Source organism: Notamacropus eugenii, chromosome 1 (genome assembly GCF_028372415.1).
Source record: "Notamacropus eugenii isolate mMacEug1 chromosome 1, mMacEug1.pri_v2, whole genome shotgun sequence".
Lineage (NCBI taxonomy): Eukaryota > Metazoa > Chordata > Mammalia > Diprotodontia > Macropodidae > Notamacropus > Notamacropus eugenii.
The window spans coordinates 430,693,091-430,715,559 of NC_092872.1; the positions used below are offsets into that span (position 1 = coordinate 430,693,091).

At 41.5% G+C, this 22,469-nt stretch overlaps 1 protein-coding gene across 1 annotated transcript in view; it reads left to right on the forward strand.

Moving 5' to 3' along the window:
• NOL4L (nucleolar protein 4 like) overlaps positions 1 to 22,469 on the forward strand; it is a 197,188-nt gene that overhangs the window by 63,926 nt on the left and 110,793 nt on the right. The window contains exons 3-4 of the mRNA XM_072631604.1: positions 2,632 to 2,743; positions 15,466 to 15,575. Coding sequence (XP_072487705.1) covers positions 2,632 to 2,743; positions 15,466 to 15,575 — 222 coding nt within the window. The remainder of the gene's footprint in view (positions 1 to 2,631; positions 2,744 to 15,465; positions 15,576 to 22,469) is intronic.

Sequence of the window (22,469 nt, forward strand, 5' to 3'; positions counted from 1 at the left end):
TGGGGTTATGCTGCCACTTAGTGGAGATAAATGTAAGCATCTACCCATGCTTTGAGAAATTTCACTAATAGAATATCAGAGTGGGAACGAACCTGAGAACAGAGAATGTCAGAGCAGGAAGAAATCTTAGAATAGGGGTGCTTAAACTGGGGTGCACAATCTCATTTCCCACTCTTCACCCACAGTCCATGGATAAATTTTAGGGGGTCCATGACCTGGAGGAGGAAAAATTACAAAATTACATTTTTTTAAATTAACCTCTAAGTGAAATTGAGAGTTTTCTTCAATTACTTAAAAGCATTTTTCTAAGAATGAGTCCACAGACTTCACGATACTGCCAAAGGAGTCCGTGATACACCCAAAAGAGGTTAAGAACCCCAGTTTTAGAACATAGAATATTAGAGTTGTCAGGGACCTTAGACTGTAGATCATTGAATGGGAACATTAAAGCACAGACTGTCAGAGTCGGAAGGGATCTTAGAATATGTAACATAGATGGTCTGACCTGGAAGGGGACCTTAGAACACACAATGGCAGAGCTGGAAAGGACCTTTAGAAGTTATCTGCTCCAAATTCCTCATTTTACAGTGGTGAAAACTGGGGCTCAGAGGAGAAGTAACTCATTCAAAGTCACACGGAGTTAAGGAAAGAGACTAGAGTGTCCAGGTCTCTGAGATCTGGATGCTCTCTCTATGACTGTTTCTCCTAAACTGTGATGTACCTTTTGGAAAAGAATTCTGGTTTAATCCAAGGTGTCCTCAAAAATGTTAGTGTTGTTTTTTAAACCCAAGACTTGTTTAGGCCTTTTAGCTGCTTTAGACATGAAAAGGAAGAGGATTACATTTATTTTTACTTTTCTTTAATTTTTATGTGAATTCAAAATAGAAAATACTTGATTGTTAGGTCAGAATGGGCAAATGATTGGGAGAAGGTATCTGCAGGGATTTGGGGAGAACAGAGATACCCTCCTATTCCCCATTGTGTCCCATTTTCTTCTTTTCTCTTTTACTTCTTTTCCCATATTTTTTTCCCCTTCTCTACCCAATGACAAACTTGGTAAAGATGGATCAGTATAAAGAATTATCATGGATGGACTTAAATGAATAAAACAAAAGAAAACAAAGAAAAGTAATTCTGTTGAAATACAGTTATCTAAATATCCAAGCAAGTTCACAGATCCCAGGTCTCTTTCCAGTCCAAACATTCCACATTCTAAATTCTAAAGCCCACATAAGCTCTGACCACCAGTGTGCTAAAAGTCTCTTGTCAGCTCCAGCATTTGGTATTTTGAGGGTCATGCCAGGTCCAACATGCTATGTTCTAAGGTCCTTGCTGGTTCTAACATTCCATGGTTCTGTTCTCTCTTTGACTCATTCCAAGGTGGGAACAGAAACTAGAAACAGTTAGACCCTTGAATTCTATTTATGGAAGGGACCTACTGGTTGTGATGAGAAATCCACCAGGCTGTCTCTGAGCACCTATGAGCTGCCTTTAGTAGCCAGTAGCAAGCTATTTTCAAAATTAAAAGAAGATGCTAGAACTAGCTTAGCTCACTGTGTAATCCTGAGAGTCAGTTCTCCTTACAGCTTACTCTATCTCTAAAACAGAACCTTCAACAGAAGACTATAAATGATTACCAGAATAAGAAATAGCCTTATCTAACAGGCCTGCTTTTTGCTTATATACCTCCTCTGACAAAAAGAACTAATCCTCAGAAAACATCTTGAATGATTTCAGTCCCAGGGAATTAAGGAATCCCTGACTTTGGCTGTTGGTCCTAGATAGCTCCTTGCTCATACTTATCCCTGCTTTTCTCATGAGAAATGGAGTAAAATGTTACTCACATTCATGTCATGTGAATCTCACAGTTGAGGTTTATATGGAGTACTTTCCCCACGCTGGATTCTGTGAGGTGCCTGCTGGAAATGTTGTTATTGTCATATTCAGATGAACTGAGGCTCAGAGTGGGGGTAAATGACTTGCCCAAGATAATAAAGCTAGTAATTATCAGAAATCTCATGATCTATTGGAAATGACAATAATAATGAGGATGGTAGCATTTAAATAGTCTTAAGGTTTACAAAGCACTTTACAAATATTATCTTATTTTATCCTTACAACAATTCAGGGAGGTAGGGACTGTTTTTATCCCCATTTTACAGATGAGGAAATTGAGGCACAGAGAGGTTAAAAGACTTCCCCAGGATCACACAGCTAGTAAGTGCATGAGGCTAAATCTGAACCAGGTCTAGCTGTCTCCAGGTCTAGAACTCTATCCATTATGCCACCTAGCTGGAAAGTGCACTGAGTTAAAAGAGCTGGGTTCAAATCTTGTCTCTCCTATTATCTACCTCAGGCAAGTGCCTTCCCCTCTGAGAGCTTCAGTTTCTTTATTTGTAACATGAGGAGAATGATCTCTAAGCTCCTTTCTGGCTCTACAATCCTGTGAGCTCAAATAAAACCCAGATCTCCTGACCTATCCCAGTGTTCCTTTCACTGCCTGATGGTATGAGTGTTCAGGGAAATAGAGTCACAATACCTGTCAGTGAGGCAGGGTGTTCCTTGATCACCTTAACAAGCAGCCAGAGACCAGGAGCCCACAGATAATTAGACTTCTCTCTCTTTCCCTAGATTGCAGAAACCTACGCTTTTCTCCCAAGGGAGGCTGTGACCCGGTTCCTGATGAGCTGCACAGAATGTCAAAAGAGGATGCACTTTAACTCCAATGGGTTAGAGCCCAAAGGTAAACAAAGACAGATATTTGGGGTCAGGAGTGGGGCAGAGGGGTGGGCTGGAGCAATGACCCCCAGACAATATATTTCCACAGCTGCTGCTGCATCATCTGCGTAGGAGAACTGTGAATGCTGGCAAAGCCTTGAAGAGAAATGCCGATTAAGCACTTGTCCCAATTCCCAGAGGCCAGTGGGAATCCACGGTGCTGCCGGGGAGAATTACACTTTTTATCTCAGGGATCACTTGAAAACTCACCAAATGTTCATCCCAAATGCCACCTCTGAAGCCTTTCTTGAGCACCTTGACTGAAAGTGATCTTTCTATTCTTTGAAACTCTTCTAGCACATAGCATTGTAGAATTTGGAGCTGCTGGCAGAGATCTCAGACATCATCTTGAGTCTAGACCAATGCTCCTGTTTGGAGAGATATTAGAGGAGGTGACCTTGGAAGAGACTTCCAGCTCTAGGATTTCATGATTCTAAAGGATTCCAAATTCATTCATTTAGCAAACATTCGGCACCCACTTCATGTTGTCTGCTGGGCAATAAGGGAAATATAAAGAGACTGAGACAGGACTTTTACAGAGTTTATAAAATTAGTAAAAATAACTAGACAGGCACAGATAAAGAAAGCATAAATTTGAATGTCAAAAGTGAAAGATGCTATTAAATAAAATGAGAAAGATTGCTTTCATCTGGGGGAATCATGGAAGGCTTCCTGGAAGAGGTGCCTTTTGATTTGACTTTGACAGGCAGAGAAGGGGAAGAGGTTTGGATGAGATAGAGGACATTCTGGGCATATTGTGAACAATATTGTGAGCAAAGGCACTACTAACAAAGGAAAGCAGAGGGCATGTTGGAGGTGGAGAGCAGATGAGGGTAAGGGAAAATAGATCTATTTTAGATGGTACATATATGAAGGGGAAGATAAGGCTGACAAGGTAGGCTGTGACTGTATTTCAGGAGGGCCTTGAATAACATGCTGAGAAATTTGGATTATCTTGAATGAGCAATGCTCTGTGACTTCATTTCCTTACCATTCATTCATTGTATTGCCCCAGCACAATGCTTTGAATATAGTAGGTGCTTAATTCAACTCAACTAACATTTATTAATTGCCTTCTGGGAACAGAGAAGTATGGGGGAGACATTCAGATTAAATTAGGTACAGTCTTCTCCCTCATGGAACTTATTATTTCCAGTGGAAAATAAATCACATACAGAGATAATTCTAATATGAAAATAAGGTATAATGGGTATATGACATAAGACTAGTATGATGTCTTATACAGGGACTGTTTTTTTTGCCCTTCTTTGTTATCTCCAGCACTGGTATATAGTAGGTGCTTAATAGATGCTTGATAACTTGATAAGTACTATAAGCAAAGGTCTTGAAGAGAGACTCAAGGAGAAGAGATCACAGGTGGCAAGATGTAGCTTCGGGAAAACCCACTGGAATTATACTTACAAGACCTGTTTCAAATCCCAGCCATGCCATCTATTATTCTGTGTGACCTTGGGCAAGAGGGAGGAAATAAAGATTTCTCTGGCTCCTCCTGTGTGCCAGGCACCATGCTAAGCACTTTGCAGATACTATCACAAGTCACTTAACCTCTCTGTGGCTCCATTTCCTCCCTTCTAAAATGAGGGGGTTAAACTAGATGGTCTCTGAGGTCTCTTCTAACTCTAATTCTGTGATTTTATAATCCTATAATCTCTGTGGTTTTCATGTCCCTCGCCTGTAAAATGATTCCCTTTCAGTTATGAGACTGTAAATTGGCCAGTTATTTTATGAACTATCAGGGAAAGCTTCCTGGAGGAGGTAGCATTTGAATTAGGCTTTAAACTAAGCATAGGATATCAATAGGTAGAGATGAGCTGGGGGTATGCCTTCTTAAACTGTTAATAATAATTAAATAACTCATTTATAATTAATTAATAATTAATACTTGTTATTGTCAAAAAGCAAATGGAATGACTTAAGGCCACCTCCAGTGATAGGAAGGTAAGTGGAGTTGCTCTTAGCATTCAGGTTCACAGATTCTAGCTTGTATCTGCCAAGTAAGCTGCAGGCTGTCCCTGAGCCCCATTTTCCCCCAAGCCTCCCCAGAGACTCCCACTAAATCTTGGGGGCACATCTGCTTGCAGGTGGCTTTGGCACAGTAAAATGGGCCAATAAATTTAGCTGGTGCATGTAGGAAGTCTCCCTGAGAATGGAGCCCAGGTGGGCCATTCATCTAGGATTTAGCTTCCCCCCAAGTGCTCTGTGCCAAATCTGTTCGCTGGCACACAGCCCAGGGAAGGTTGCTAGAGTCAGGGGCAATTCTGCCCCTCTTTGTAGCCTAGGCTCTGACTCTGAATGAAGGATGGCCCATTTTTTTAGGTGTTAAGTGGATTCTGCTGTAAGTCATACAAAGAATATTGTTACCATCGTAGATAAAAATCTTATACCTAAATGAATGGCAAAGGAAACGGTACATGAAGGAGACCTGTGGGGTTTTCATTTCATTTTGGTTGGTCTGGGGAAACAGCACATTAGGAACTTCTGACACCAGCCCAGTCACTATCGTCCAATGACTCTCCTTCCCCTGAGAGCAGTTAGGCCATTACCTACCATCACGCACATCCACTGGCTCTTGCCATGTGTTGTGATGAAATAAATTTCTTGTAAAAGGAGCTGAAATCCCCTGGGAAATTCAGAAACTCCCACACTTGGATCCAGGACAAATTGGCACGTGCTAAGTGGGACCCTCTAGTTGCGATGAGAAATATACCTGGACATCTCCAAGCACTGGCATTGATTGGCACAATGCTATCTATGTGGGTGACTTTCTGCCTAACACCCCCCTAAATTTGTCTGAACTAAAGCAGCCCTTTGTATACAGGGCTTTTGGTTGCTTGTGTAATGCATTTCTTTGGTAGTTGGGGCATAGTGGCATAGAATATTGGCCCTGGAAGATGAGACCTTAGAATGCCAGAGCTAGAAAACAGACCTTAGAATATGTGTAATAGTAACAATAATATCACTCATATTCCCATAATGCTTTAAGATTTTCAAAGTGCTTTTCTCACAATAGCCATTGGAGGCAAAATTCATGTCCAATTATACCGATTTGACAGATAGAGGAATTGAGACTAAAAAGAGGTTAAGTAAGTGACTTGCTCAATGTCATGTACTAAATGACTCAAAGCCAGGTCTCCTAAGTTAAAGTCCAGAGCTCTTTCTACTACACTGTACTGCTTGCAATAAAAGGAAATCAGGTGGTCATAACTGGAAGGGGCTCTAAAGACCCTCTCCATTTCTTTGATTGGGTATGATTTTAGACAAAACAATCTCTGCCAGCCTCAGTTTCTTCATCTGTAATATGTGGGACCTCACAGAGTTGTTACGATCAAGTGAGTTAAGGTATGTAAAGCACTTTGAAAAACCTTCAAGTGCTCTATATACAGGTGAGCTGTTAGTATTGTGATGGTTATTATCATCATCTAATCCAACTCTTCACTTGGTGGATGGAGAAACTGAGACCCAGGAAAAGGAAATGATTTACCCATGGTCAAACAGCCAGCCAGTGAGTGAGTGAGTGTGTGTGTGTGTGTGTTTGAGGGTGGTAATAATCAGTAGAATTGGGACCCATATTGGTCCAGTGTGCTTTGGACCACACCCCACTTATCTTCCTTCCTTTAGAAACTTCTAGATCAGGCAGTCTTTTATTCTTCCATGTTGTCTTTTCAAAAACAGGGTCTTATTCCTGAGGGGTATCTTCTCCCACTGCTTAATTCCTTCCTGGAGTCGTCACCCTCCATTTCACATCCTAATCATTTCCACAGCAACTGACTGTGTCAGACACAGAGCCTGTTCTGGGGGAGGAAAGGGGCTACAAGAGGTTGGCGTCAGCTAGGAAGGAGGCTTTGCTCTGGTAGCAATCTAAGGGTAACTACTCTCTGTCTACCTCCCACTTCAGCAGCAGGGATCCTTGAGGCAGGGTCTACAGCAGCTCCTCTCTCCTGCCTTTTGCCAGCTTCTTTCCATTTCCATTTTCCCTCTGGCAGCGAGGCTTCCTAGCAGGAGGTGGCACAGGGAGGATGCTCCTGTTCCCCTCCCCTCAACCTCCTATCCCCTACCTCTCCAGTGCTCTGGAGATCATCAGCGTGATGATGTCCTCATCCTCCCACTCCCCAATTAAGGTTCCAGAGGTCTCCTGGGGCTGCTGACTCCCTCTCCAAATGATCTTTATGGAGAGGAGGGAGGAGGTATCATGCAGTGAGTGGCTCATTTCCCCCACCTTCTGCAAGGAGGGAGGGAGAAGAAGAAAGAGGAGAGAGGAGGAAGCTGGAGCTGAGAAATCCCTGGAATATAAATAAACCTTGTGGGTTCAGCAGAGAAACCTCAGTCCAGTGTGCTCCTGTCAGGAGAAATGGTAAATTAATTCCCCTTTGTGCCCCTCATGTTCTCACCCTTTGAATAAACTTCATTTCTTTATCTCAGGTAACAGAGCTTTCCCTGTCAAAGCCAACACCCTAATAGATGAGGGAGAACCAAAGAAGGGAACCCAACTCTAAGGTTTCTTACACAAGAAAGGGTTTTTTGCCTGTATATTCGCTTTGTAGCTGTGATCTGAGCAGATAACATTGTAAACCCTTGCAGTCATACTAATGCAGGCTTATAAAGCCTTTCTGAGGTGGTTCAGGAATTATTATTTCTATTAGCCAAATTAGTAGTAGCACAGCATATAGTCCTTCTTCATAAAACACTTGACCGTGAGCCAGGGGATCAGGGTTCAGGTTGTGGCATTTCTACATGATAGGTATGTGATCTTAGGTAATACGCTTTGCTGACCTGAGACTAAGTTTATTAATTTAGTAGATGTTGTAGTAGATATCAGGCTAGCTCAAGTCCCACCTGACACATTTTGTCTCTATGACCCTGGGTAAGCCACCTAACCTCTGAGTACTTCTAAGACAACTTCTAAGATTCAGTTTCAGAACAGGTTCTGATCTGTACTTAAAATCATTTTAAGGATTTCTTCACTGAAAGTTCTCTATACCAAGGAAATCACAGGCCTGGTTTAAAAAAAAAAATCAGTTCAAACAGTACTAGGCGCAAAGTAAGGCTTAAGACATGATGTGTTACAAGTACTTTCAGTTCAATTGCTAATGACCAAATTCTCCCCATACCACAAAACACATTTTAAGAAGGACATTAACAAGTGAAAGCTGAAACTGAAGAAATTCAGAAGGATCATGTAGGTGAAGAGACTGGAGACAATGCCACAGGAACACTATTTTGAAAAAACTAGGGTATTTATCCTAGAGAGAAAGCAAGATCTCTGTCTTCAAATGCCTTTGGATCTGGCTATCCTGTGCAAGAGGGATCTGATTTAGGCTCATAAAATGTAGAACTGGAAGGGACCTCAGAAGCCATCTAATTTACCTCCCATTCCCACTCCCCATTTTACAGATGAAAAAACTGATGCCTACTTGTTCTTCCTGGCCCCAGAAGGCAGTTCAAGGGGTGGAAGTTGCAGAGAGGCAGGTTTCCACTTAATATAAGGAAAATCTTTCTAATCATGAGAGCTGTTCCAAAATGAAATAAGATGGCTCTGAATTCAAATCTTCTGACTCCAAGGCAAATGTCCTTTCTCCTGTATCATACTATTTCTCACCTTCTTCTTGTTCCTTGGAGAAAAAGGGATTTGAGGAAACTGTCAGGACAGAAAATATCCCTTCCCTTCCTCCTTCCTTTCTCTCTCTCTCTCTCTCTCTCTCTCTCTCTCTCTCTCTCTCTCTCTCTCTCTCTCTCTCTCCCCCTCTCCTTTCTATCCCCCATCTCACTTTCTCTCTCATCTCTTTTGCTTTCTCTTCCTCTCTTTCCTCCTCCCTTTCCTTCTCTCTTCTCTCTCCCCACCCTTTCCCTCTCTCTCTCTCCCTTTCCCTCTCTCCCTTCTCTCCTGCTAACAAGAGAATTATCTCTAAATATAACACCCCCTCAAAATGCCTAGGAGGCATCAACTGGCTCTGGATGCCTGGCAGAACACAGGTGGGCTCTTCTGCAGACGCTGGCTACGCTGACCAAACAGCAACACCCTGACCTTTGCACTTTTCATGGTCCCTCTGGACGTTAGAGATTGGTGTTCTCTGTCATTGCTGCTTCACTGCCAGTGTTCTCTCCCTTGACCCTCATCCACTGTCCTAGGAAAGGTAAGGGATGCTTCCCATCAGGGCTAGACTGGGCTTGTTTGACTTGATCCAGCACTGGGCAAGAAAGGTGAAAGTTTAGTTGTAAAGTGAGGGCCTGCAGCAAGGGGTTATCGAGGAAGGGGAGGTTCTCCTGGGCTGTTTCTAACTAAAACTAGGTCAGGGACATCACTCCCTCTTACCTTGGAAGAAGCCCCTGAATACTGCTTTCCTAGGTTTGTGAAAAGTATCCTTTCTTTGCCTGTTTCTAACCATGGGCAGTCCAGGCTCCTGCATCCTGATTCTCCCTTCTCTGTGAGCAGTATAAACAAGGGCTTCAGGAAACAGGAAACCAGGGTGAGAGAAGCCAGACTCTATAGTCATTATTTCTGTGAGGTACCTGAGGACCACTGAGGCATTTAGGCCAATGAGAGAACATAGACTTACAACCAGGAGGTAAAGTGGAGACTTGGGCCTTTGCTGAGGCTCTGGCCCTCTCTACTTAAGGTACTATTTATTCTTCCCTGATCACTTTGGTATAGAGCTAACCCCTGAGCTCTCAAGGGCTATGCCAATGGGACACAAGCTTTGTGTCTGTGGTCCTTGGACCAGTCTAGGTAACTACTACCTGTGTGCCATTGGGCAAGTCACTTAATCTCTCTGTGACTCAGTTTCCTTATCTGAAAGAGTGAGAATAGTATCTGCAGTACCCACTTAACAGAGTCATTGTGAGAAGACAATGAGATAATGTAGGTGTTTGTAAAAACTTAAAAGTACTATATAAATGCCATTTAATGAGTTAGTTTCTGCACCAGATCTGTGATATCACTTAAAAGGAGGGAATAAACATTTACAGCCAGGCATGGTGTTAAGTGCTTTAAATATATTATGTCTTTTGTTCCTCATAATAACTGTGGGAGGTAGGTGCTATTTTTATCCTTATTTGAGGCAGCCAGAAGTTAAGTGATTTGCCCAGGGTCACACAGCTAGTGAGTATATGAGGCTGGATTTGAACTCAGGTCTTCCTGACTAGACCCAGTGCTCTATCCACTGTTTGACTTAGCTACCACATTAGTATAGGAAACTGTCCATGAGGAAATACCCCCTGTCACTGTGAAACCTGCTCTGCAGCTCATACACTTAGCATTGTCTGGGGCAGTGTCAAGTGACTTAACATGGAGTCAGAACCATCAAGTGTTGGGGGCAGTATCTGAACTCAAATTTTCCTGGCACTGAGACTGGTTTTCTATCTCTCTCTTTGTTTCTCTCTCTGTCTGTCTGTCTCTCTGTCTCTCTGTTTCTGTCTCTGTGTCTCTGTCTCTCTCTGTCTCTCTCTCTCTCTCCACACCCTTGTGCTGCCTTTCTCAGCCACTGTACAGTATTATCTTGTTCTTCTTCTATTTTCAAAGAAATTTAGATAGAAATGGTCCTGACACAAATCAGTGTACTGTGAATGTATTCTTTTATTTATAATGTTTTGCGAACTATTGTATAGGTGGATGAAATGACTACTCTTTGTCAATTGTTGGGGCAGCCAGCTGCTACATTGGATAAAGGACTGGGCCTTTTAGGTCCTTCCTGTTAGGAAGACATGAGTTCAAATCCAGTCTCAGACACTTACTGTGATCCTGGGCAAGTCCCTTAACCTCTGTTTGCCTCAGTTTCCTCATCCATGGAGATAACAATAGCACCTACTTCTCAGGCTTGTTGTAAGATGATAATTGTGAAGTGCTTGGCATAGTGTCTGACACACAGTCAGTTCTGCATTGCTCTAGTTATTCTTGATGATGATGATGATGATGATGATGATGATGATGATGATGATGTTACATACTTGTCACCAGAAGGTTGGCCACTTTTTGGCTCTAGCAACTCATGAAAGTTATCTTCAAATACCTGGAAGAGTTATGCTGTTTATCAGTGAAAGAAGGTCTCCCCATAGATGAGATCACAGATCTTTAAAGCCTTAAAATAAACATAAATATGAGAGCTGAAAGGATGGCTTAGAGGACATCTCCAAGCTTTCCCTACCTCTCGCAAAACTGCTTCAAAAGTTGCCACCTTGTGACTGGCCTTGGGAAAATGCAGGAAGTATCATGGCCAGAGATTTTGTTGATTCATTAATACTTTCTGATTTCAGGTGATGGAGTAGGTTTAGCTTGACTGGGTTTGAGGGAAACTTCTGTTCTGAACTATCTGTTCTATAAACACATCCAGCCTTTGAATTGGTTTCCATCTCTTTTCACAAAGAGATACTGAAATATGTCTCCAGAAGCTCTCTTCTTTCTCACTAAGGATCTGTTGGATCATTCATGGTCACACCCCTTGGTATTTAATACGGCAACTTTTTCTACTGGGTAACATCTAAAAGTATAGTCATCTTTTGCTTGTGAATGACACCCTTGCTGAGAACATTTAAAATCTTGGTACAATATACCTATTTTGGTCCTTAAGACATTTCTCTCTAATTCTTTAGCTTCCAGAGTGAATTCTGGACTATTTACTTAATTTAGGCTTAATGAGACCCTTGTTCTTCTGGAACAGTGGTATCAAACTCAAATAAAAATGGGGACTATTAAACCATTCAAAGAATCCCTATAGATTTAGAAAATCACATATTAATACTATATATATTCTATTTTATTTTTATTTATTTTCTTAAATATTCCCCAATTACATCTTTATCCTTGTGTTTAACACCTCTTTTCTAGAAGGGAGCTGGCACCCTTTTATATAGAATGTGGATATTATGTAAGCAGGGAGGTGGCAGCTGCTGCCAGTAGCCCTAAGGAGGGAACCAGCCTCTCTTCCATTATTCTCTCTTTGGGCAGAAGAGATATAAGCAAAGAGACTCACTACCTCTTGGCTAAATTGGCTCTTTTTTGGTAGCTGCGGAACCAAGTGCACTGATGGAAGGGAGAATTAGTCATATGAGATGCCTGCATGTCTGAGCTGAACAGCTCTGGGGAGCCTTGTGTTTCCTTGGGGGCTTCCTTGTGTGTCTGTGTTTTTGTTCCTCTGAGTTAGGTTTAACCCTGGGGAAGTAAATCTTATGCACCAGGCTAAAGTTTGAGTTGCCTATAGTCTTAAGCATAGAAAATACTGACAATTTGGGCAGTGATGACTGTCAGCAAGAAATGGTCCTCAGATAATAACTTCTGAACCTAAATCCAGCTGTCCCTGCTCTGCTGGGATTGCCCATATCAGAGATTGCCAGGATGTTGGGAGTCAAAGGTTGGGAGAACGTGACCCTACATATGAAAGAACAGAATGTGGAAAATGGAAGAATATATTGTCTAGGTGATCAGTGTCAGAAGCCAGGATTCAACCAATTCTGTCTCTATCTCCACCCTTATCCTCCAAAAAGGCATCCATAGCTATGCAGATAAGTGAATTTCTGGTAGTAAGATTACAAGAATTTGGGGAAGTATCCAAGACTTAAATCTATAATGACATCTAGTTGCAGAGGAGACTTCCAGCAAGGTCTTTCTGTACACCACTGACATAGCCTTCCAGAACTCCAGGTTATGTCAATCAAGTATTAACTGTATCATATCTTTAAAAATAGGAAAGGCTTTTTGCCTGAGTCTAATGATAGACTGTGTATCTATTGTTTGAAGATCACCATAGTCAAATATGGAGAAGCTAATGAGATGATACAATTTTGTTTTGTTTTGACCATAGCTACTATGTCTACTTTCACAGACCATAGACTATGGTTTCATTAGTTGCAAGGGGGCTGTGATATATGTCTGTGGAGGGGGTGTCCACACTGGGGAAAAATATCAGATCCTTGAAGTGTTGAGCTATTAGCTTCAGGAGGGAATTCTGGATTCCTTAGTTCAGGCTTAGAAAGGCCCTTGTTCTTCTGGAAAGCCCTTGACTTGCTGGAAGCAATCTTTTTTTTGTATTGAAACTAGATCTTAGAATCAGGGAGGAAGCAGCTGCTCCTAATAATCCTAATGAGGGCTCCTTTCCACTCTTGAGTATGTCTTTGGACAGTAATATAGAAGAGGTGAAATCCAGTAACTGGTGGGTAGAAGAAGGAGGAGTTAAGAAATTTTTAATCTAACTGATGGGGAGGATAATGAACTAAGAAAAGCCCAGAGGATACATGGTTTTATTGTTGTTATGGTGTTTGTTTTTTAGGGGGGGGGGATATAATGGTTACTTTTAGACATTCCTTGCACCTAATAATGATAAATTACATATACAATGTGATTTATAATTTATAAATAGATTTCATAGATACTATCTCATTTGAGCCTCCCAATAACTGTGTGATACAGATAGCTAAGAAGAGAAAGATATTTTCCTTATTTTACAGGTAGAGAAACTGAGGCTCAGATTGGTCACAGGATCATAGATTTAGAGCTGGGAGGACAGTCGGGTGTCCTCTAGTCCACCTCCCTCACTTTGCAGGTGAGGAAACTGAAGTCTAAGGAGTTGCAGTAACTTGCCCAAGGACATACAGACATCGAATTCAAACCCTTGTCTTCTGGCTCCTAACTGAGAGTCCTTTTATTGGGCTGAACTGAAGAGGCTTGCTCAGCCAGATCACTAATATAATAATAACTGACATTTGAATAGCGCCTTAAAGTTTGCAAAGTGTTTTATATACATTATCTCATTAAAGTCAGGTGAAGTAAGTGCTACAGGTATATTTATCCTAATTTTACAGATGAAGAAACTGAGGTTAAGAAGTTAAGTGACTGACTCAGGGTTACCCAGCTAGTAAAATTTCAGAAGTACAATCTGAACAGAGATCTTCCTGAGTTCAATTCCAGTATTCTATCTGCTATACTACACTCCTTTAATAAACAGCAAAACCAGGGCTTTTGCCCTCATCTCCTAACTCCAGGTCCAGGAGTCTTTCTGCTACAGCCTGCTCCTTGCATTGGTCTCTCAGGCTGGGCTTGGGAGCTGGAGGGGAAACTGGAATGTGAATAGTATTTCTTTTCTACCACCTGTTGCTTTGCCTGAGAGAGAAGAGGGGTGGGAGCTAATGAGGGGTCAGTCCCCCAATCCTGTGGAAGTGGGAGGATGGAGCTAAAATCCAAAGGACAGCCCAATGCTCCCTCCTCTCTCTCTCTCTCTCTCTCTCTCTCTCTCTTTCTCTCCCCTCCCTCCCACTAAGCACTTGGGATGTGTTTTATTACATTTAGTAATTCAGTTCTAATCAATACATGGCCAGCTAACCTTGGAGCTGTCCTTCACTCATAACTTTTCCTCTACAACCTCACCTGACCAAGATAGAGACTACAGGGCTGTTAGAGTCATTTGGTGGCTTCTTACCACTTATTGAATAGTACCTCAAGTCCCAAAGTTGACATTCAAGGCTTCTTGCCAGTTTCCCACATTACCAGCCTTATAATAACAGCAACGCTATTCTGCAGCATTTTAAGATTTATGAGGCATTTTCTTCACAAGATCCCCATAAGGAAAAGTGAGGCTCAATCAGATGCCTATGGACCCCATTCTCCAGAATCTAGTGTTCCTTCTACCATATCATTTCTTCTGTATTGCTACACCCCTTCATGTGCCCTATGCATCAGTCAAACTAGACTCTTCATTCCCCCCTGCCCACATGCTTCGTTTTCCCACCTCTATGCTTGTGCTGTTTCCCCATCTTTGGATTGACTTCTCTCCCAATCATCACCTCTTGAAATCTTCACCATTCATTAAGTACTAGCTGAAACGTTATTTCTTCCAAGAAGCCTAATGCTGTTATAGGCCATTTTGTACTTATTTTGTAATTTTTGCATGTTTGCATAGAAATCATAACCTTCGTGGAAGATTATAAACACCTTGAGGTCAGGGGACTCTTATTGTTTTCCCAGGGATTAACAGTGTCTGGCATGTAGTAGGCTCTTAACAAGTGTTTGTTGAATTGAATTGCAAAAGGTAAATGCTGTTTCCTCAAAAGAGAGTTGGACTTGAGGTCAGGAGATTGGATTCAAATCCTGATTCCACCATTTAACAGCTGTGTGACTTTGAGGAAGTCATTTCACTTCTCTAAATTTCAGTCTCTTTATTTGTAAAATGGGGTTAATAATACTTTCACTCAAGAGTTGTTGTGATGGAAGCATTTTTAAAATATTAATGTGCCACAGAAATGTGACTTATTATTTGTCTTTGTGTCTTTCCCAGAGAATAGGGTTCTCCATAGAGCAAATAATTAATGTTTTTTGAATGAATAACTTGTTTAAAATGGTCACTTCAGTTTTGCCCTAGGTAAAAACTAAGTTTCACTTTTAACACTTCAACACTAGCCATGTTAGCATGAGCTAGTCACTTCCTTATCTAAGCCTCAGTTTCCTCTTTTGTAAAATGGGGATGATAACACAGTACTAAGCCCAACGATGGTTAAGAAGAAAGTACATCACCCATGGGAGAAGATTATAAAAATGAGAGTTGTGTGAATAGCACGGGTTTTCTCTCAGTCCACTGAGAGCAAAGATGAAGCATTCTTAGGTGTCAGTGGCTGCAATCCTCCTTTGAAGCTCCTGGGGCCCTTAGTATAGGCTATAAATGACTTCTGCTTTGTTCTTTCCTTCAGAAAATGAACCTCCCTCCCCTCTGGTTTCTGGAATCATCGACTACAACATGCCCCTCACCTCAACATACCTGAAGCAGATGAAGCTACGGGTAATGAATTCCCAGGAGCAGGTGAGTTGCCGTCTTCAGAGAGGGTTGGTTAGAGAACATCAGGCAGAAATGTCTCCCTTCCCTGTACCTGCCAGATGCATTGTATCACCTTATCAGGGACAAAAGACCAAGACCTGTGAAAACTGACTGAAAATCGAAGAGGTTGCTAGTCTGTTATCTTGGAAAGGCAGTCAAAGCTGAAAGAGGTGGAAGAAGGCAAGGGAAGAATGTATTCCTAGTTAACTGGTCTGCTGGGCAGAACTCCCTGATAGTCAGGAGGAGAATTACTTTAGTGAAATCCATGGAATTCATATTCCTACTCACTTCACACCCCTTCTCAGATAATTACTAATAAGAAGGGATCAGGAAGCTAGAATTTGATTATTCAGTTTGCCTTTCTAAAAGCGTCAGCCTCAGACACTTACTAGCTGGGTAACCCTGGGCAAGCCACTAAACTGCTTTCTGCTTCAGTTTCCTCATTTGTAAAATAGGGATAACAATAGCAACTACCTCAGTGGATTGTTGTGAGGATCAAAAGAGATGATATTTGTAAAGTGCTTTGCCTATCTTAAAATGCTATATAAATGCTAGATATTATTAAACCATAATTCTGTCTTATAACAGTAATAATAAAAACTCACATTGCTATAATGCTTTACACTTTAAAAGCACTTTTCCCACAGCCAACCTGTGAGGCAGTACAAGTATTATTATACCCATTTTATAGACAAGAAAACTGTAACTTTGAAGATTGAAGTGAATTTCCCGCTGATTGGACAACTCATAAGCATTAGAGGCAGGATTCAAACCTTGGCCTTCTGACTCCAGGTATGGTTCTATTTCCATTACCCCTCACTGCCTCATTGATCTGAGACAGAAAGAGAGAGTAGAATCTGAGCACATTTGTGAATTGCTTTCCTCAGGGAGTCCGGGGAAATATGTTCTACTCTACAGGCTTAAGCCTGGGAGAGTGGACCTCAGAGGATGGCTCCATAATTCTCTAGGGCCCCCAAACTGTCCAATTTTCCCCAGCTGTGGTTTATTCAGAGCTCTTCAGGGCACCCTGGAAACAGGCAATAAAAAAAAAGCACCCACACTTTACTATGTATTCACAAAGCCAACCCTATAGCCCTCACCAAAGTGAGGGCATGGCTTTTTCTGTTCAGCAGGGTGCAAGAAGGGGGATGGGGGTGAACCCCCATCATAAAAAATAATCATGTCTTGCATTTTAAAGTATGTTTCCATCCATTTTCTCAGTTGCTTCATTTAACAGCTCTATGACAGACTGAGGGGACAGGGATTACCACCACCCTACTTTATAGATGGGGAAACTGAGGCTCCATGGTGGTTATGTGACTTGCTTGTGGTCACAAATCTGAGAAGTATAGCTAGTAAGTGTCAGAGCATGGAGTCTAACTCAGGGCTCCTGATCCCAAGTCCAGAATTCTTTCTATCTATTTTAGTCAGAGCTGGGAAGAACTTTAGAACATGGAACATAAAAAGGTCAAGACTCAAAGGAGCTTTAGAATATAGAATGTAAGAGGGAGAAGAAACCCTCGAAGTTATCTAGTCTAACCATTTTTAGTTGACAAAGGAGAAAACTGATTCCCAGAAAAGGAAAAGAACCTGGCAATTCAGTTGTAGGTTTGGTACTAGCAGTCAGGTCTTTTGACCCTGAATCCCAGTGTTTCTGTTTTCTTTTAAAACACACACACACACACACACACACACACACACACACACACACACACACATTTTACTGACACCTTTTGACCTTATTTCACATAATATCTAAGCTGCTCCCCTCCCCCCCCCACATTTCAGGGTGAACAAATCACCCTGATCTTTGTGACAAAGATCCAGGACTCTCTCCACACCCCTTACTGCCTCCTAGAATGATATCTTCATCCATATTTGGTCCAGTTTGAACTCAGATGCCTTTTGAGACCCTTTCCAGTTTTGAGATTCCATGATTCTACAGCCGCAGTGCTCACTATTCCTTGTCAATGTGCAGCAGATAGATTATACCATTTTCAGTATAGAAAATGTAAGATTGACTCCCAGTCCTGAACCCATAGAAAGATAGTAATTAATCATTTCAGGTTTGGGAGAGGCCTAAAGTCCTTCATACTTGAAGAAGAAGAATCTTCATTCCAGCATCCCTAACAAATGGTCATCTGGTTTCTGTCTGAAGTCTTTCAATGAGGGGGGACCCGCTGCCTCCTGAAGTGGCCCAGACAACTAATAGCCCCCTCTGACCATTAGGAAGCTTTTCTTGACATCAAGTCTAAATTCGCTTTTTGGCAGCTTCTACCCATTACTTCTAGTGCCGGTCTTTGGGGCCAAACAGAATGAGTCTGTTATGTCTTTCACATAACAGCCTGTCAGATATTTGAAGACAGCTGTTGTGTCTCCCCTGAGTCTTCTCAGTTATTGGTTAAGTATCCCCAATTCCTTCATCTGATCCTTATTCCGCATGGATGCAGGACCCTGTTATTTGCATTGCACCACATTTTTTTTTGTACTCTATCCATTCAAAAGTGAGGAAGTGGAATCAGAACCCCTAGAAGACAAGGACACTCCTTCCCCTTCCTCTCTACTTGCCTCCCTCAGGTGTTCAACCTACATGTAAGCCAAGGTCACCCTGTAAAAGCCCAGTCTAAACAGAATAAGTGATTCTTTTGGGAAATTAAACCCAAAACATAAATGGAGAAGGATTGCTACTATTATTAGTGTTATTATGACTCAGATTTACATAATGCTTTGTAATTTCCCCTTTCTTTACTCCACCAGTCCTAAAGGACTATATCTCAAAATCTGTGGCACAGTGGAAAGAAAATGGGGCTGGAGATGGGAATGTTTGGTCTGAGTAGTCCACTCTGCTGCTGAGGCCATGTGTGACAATGGACAAGTCACTTCCCTTTTGTGAGTTGTGATTTTCACCTTTGGAAAAGAAAGCACCTATTTTCAATTAGAAGAAATGGTCTAAATCCCAATAGTAATCTTTACTAGATTTATGATTTATAGGTAGATCCTCTCTCTGAACCTCAAAGTCTCCTCCTCTGTAGAATAGGGATGATAATGATACTTAACAGTACCCACCTGAGCTTCACTAGGGGGACCTGAGGAAAGTACTTTATAAACCTTAAAGTGTTATAGAAACGTGAGCTATGAAGATGGTTCTAACTCTGAATTTCTGTGATTCTGTGAAGCAGGGAGCTGCTTTCCATTGGAGTTATCTTCATAAGTTGCTCAAGGTCTGGAAAGCTTGGCTGGCTAAAATGAGGAAGAGACATTTGGTTTCATGGTCACCACACATCATTGTGGAATTCCATCCCCCACACACAGCTCAAACACATGACACCCCAGAATATAAGCTGTTCAGACTTCCCAATCAGTCTTGCAAGAGAGACAAGTCATACTTAAGTACCCTTCCTTGGTCTTGTTAATGGGAGTACTCCTTCCAGCAGGGCACCTCCTGGGCTTTCCATGCCTTTTTTATCCTGTGGCTTTCTTGACCATCTTTTTCTAGAAATCCTCCATACACAATCCACTTAATTAGGGGCCTTGCTCTGATTTTTGATTCATAGTTAGCTGTACAACACTGAGGTCGCCCATCTGTTATATAAATAATACCAAGACTTTTATTTATAAGTCACTTTGAAGTATGCAAAGTGCTTTACATACATTATCTCCTACCTGTCTCCCATTCTTCTTCAATCTATTTTGTTAGGTCATTTTTTCTTCTGACCACTAAATGTGGGAATCTCCTAAGGGTCTTTGTTTTGAATCCTCTTCTCTTCCTATCCTTTCTCCCAGTGACCTTATCAATTCTCTTGGGTTCAAATATTATCATTATGAAAATGCAGCTCAGATCTATATGTCCAGTCCTAACTTTCTCTCATGAACTCCAATCCTGCTTGCTAAACATCTCCACTTGGATGTTAAGTATGTTAAACTCAACATGTCCAAAACACAACTCATTCAATTTTTTCTTAAACCTATTCCTCCTTCAAACTTGACAGTTTTCTGTGACTGGCATCATCATCCTTCCAAGTGATCCAAGTTCACAGGCCTGGAACTATCCTTGACCCCTCTTCCTCTCTCAACTCCCTTGTTTAATCAATTGCCAAGTCTTGTTCCTGTCTGTATTGACATCCCTCACATTTGTCTCTTTCTTTTCACTCACGTAGCCTTTATGGTAGTTCAGACCTTTATCACCCCTTGCCCAGACTATTGCAATAGCTTCCTATTTATTTGACTTACTCCTGGTATTCCCCCTCTGCAGTTTATTCTCCATACAACTGCCAAATCGATATTCCTAGAATTTAGAACTGACCATGTCATCTCCCCATTCAAAAATCTTCCCTTCCCTAATATCACTAGGAGGAAGTACAAAATCCTCAGCTGGGCATTTAAATTCCTCCACAATGTGACTCCTACCTACATTTCCAGTCTTATTTCATATGACTAACTTTCATATACCCTCTTCTAGTCAAACTGGACTATTATCTATTCTCAGTATGAAACATTAGATTTCCTGCCTCCATGCAGGAAAGTGACACATGACTGACCATGTCTGGAATGTGCTCTCTTTTCCCTTCAGTCTCTTGAATATCTAGCTTTCACCAAATTAGAACTTAGCTTCATTGTTCAGCTGTTTTTTAGTTGTATCTTTGTGACTCCATGTGGGGTTTTCTTCACAAAGATCCTGGAGTGGTTTGCCATTTCCTTCTCCAGCTCATTTTTACAAATAAGAAACTGAGGCAAACAGGGCTAAATAACTTGCTCAGGGTCACACAACTTCTAAGTGTCTGAAGTCAGATTTGAATTCAGGTCTTCCTAATTCTAAGCCTGGTTCTCTAACCACTTAGCTACCCATAATTCAAGTGCTGCCTCCCAAATGATCCCCTTTCTGATTTCTTCCCCTCCTCCCCACAGTTGTGAGCCTTCTGTTCCTCTTAGAATTCCAGTTCATTTATTCATGTTCTTCTTAGAATTCCCATTTTATTTTGCATATATTTCATATCTGCTTTCTTGTCCATATAATCTGTCTCCCAGTAGAATGGAGGCTCCCTGAAAACAGAGATCGTTCATCTTGTCTTTTTCTCTCCCATCCTTAGCATGGGTACTGCTTTGTACAACTAGCTACAAGTCTGTTGGCTTGAATCCTCAAAAGAATCCTGTGAAATAGGTGCTATGAGTATTATTATTCCTGTTTTACAAATGAGGAAACTAAGGCTCGCAGAGGTTAAATCACCTACCCAGTCACACAATGAGTCAGAGATAGGATCTTAACCCTGGACTTCTGGAATTCAAGTCTGGTTCCCTATTCACCACACCACACCACCTCTCCACTATCTTTCACTTTCGTTTCATGTTACACCGATTTTCTTTTCCTGCCATAAATGTCCTTCAGACAAATAGGTTATCATTGGTAATATGCTACATCCTGCTTGTGCCTGCCATGTGTCTTTCCATGAATTCTTGGATCATCTGCCATTATGATTCTCCTGAATTCTGGGATTTATAGCCATAGTGCATCCCTAGGACAAAAAATATACAATATAAAATACTTTGTAGCCCACATACTAGTATTGTGACCACTGAGCAGTAGTGTTAGGGCATTCCCATGAAATCCAAGGGAAGGATCCAACACCAGGGAAGCTTGGAATGTGCCCATTCCTTTCAAAGCAGTTATTGAAATTCAGTTAGATGTTTCCCTCATTCAGCATTAAAGTAACTATTTCCTGCCAAGTACTGTGCTAGACCCTAGTTGATCAGCCTGCTCAGTGGCAATGGACTTACAGACAATTTAATCTAGTCACCTTCTTTTACACATAAGAAGACTGAGGACCAAGAAGAAGAAGAGAGTTGCCTCACTCATACATAGAGTGGCAACATTTCAGCTCTCAGGAGTTAGGGTTCTCAAGATGTTTCTTTGAGTCTTATCAAATCTCTCATGTTAGAGCTAGAAGGGAGAGATGATCTAGTGTGGGGAAGGGAAAGGGGAGAGGAAACAAGCATTTACTAAGCATCTACTATGTGCTAAGCACTTCATTACAACAACTCTAAGAAGCAGGTGCTGTTATCCTCATTTTACAATTGGGGAAACTGAGGCAGATGGTGTTTAAGTGACTTGCCCAGCATTCACACAGTTAATAAGTGAAGATTTAAATTCATGTCTTCCTGACTGGGATAGAGTCCAGAGCTCTACCCATCGCAACACATAGGTGCCCTTCTAATTTTAAAAGTGGGGAAACAAATATAGAAAGAAACTTGTCCAAAGGCGCCTAGTATATTTAGTGATAGAGCCAGCAGTAGGGCCCATGGCTGCTAATTCTGAGCGTAAAGTTGTTCCTACTGTGTCATGCTGTATAAGAGGCAACTTGCACCCACAGGCAAGGCATTTGAGAAACCATTCAGTGCAGTAGATAACATGATAGATCTGGAGTCAGAGGCCATTGGTTCAAACCCTAAATCTGCTAGTTACTCACTGGATGATCTTGGGCAAATGCCTTCTTTACTCTGAGGCTTGGTTTCCTCATATATAAAACAAGGAGTTTAGATGTAGGGATGTCTCTAAGGTCAAATCCAGTTCTAAATCCTGTGATCTCTTCAATCCTGTAATTCCTGCAATAAATTTCCAGATTATATGAAGCTGGTATATTGTTGCTACTGTTATTCAGTCTTTTCATTCATGTCTGACTCTTCAGGACCCCATTGGGGGTTTTCTTGGCAAAGATACTGGAGTGGTTTGCCATTTCCTTCTCCAGCTCATTTTTACAGATGAGAGAACTGAGGGAAACAGGGTTAAGTGACTTGCCCAGGGTCATACAGCTAGTAAGTTTCCTGAGGTGAGATTTGAACTCAAGAAGATATATCTTCCTGACTTCAGGCCACCTACTTGCTCCT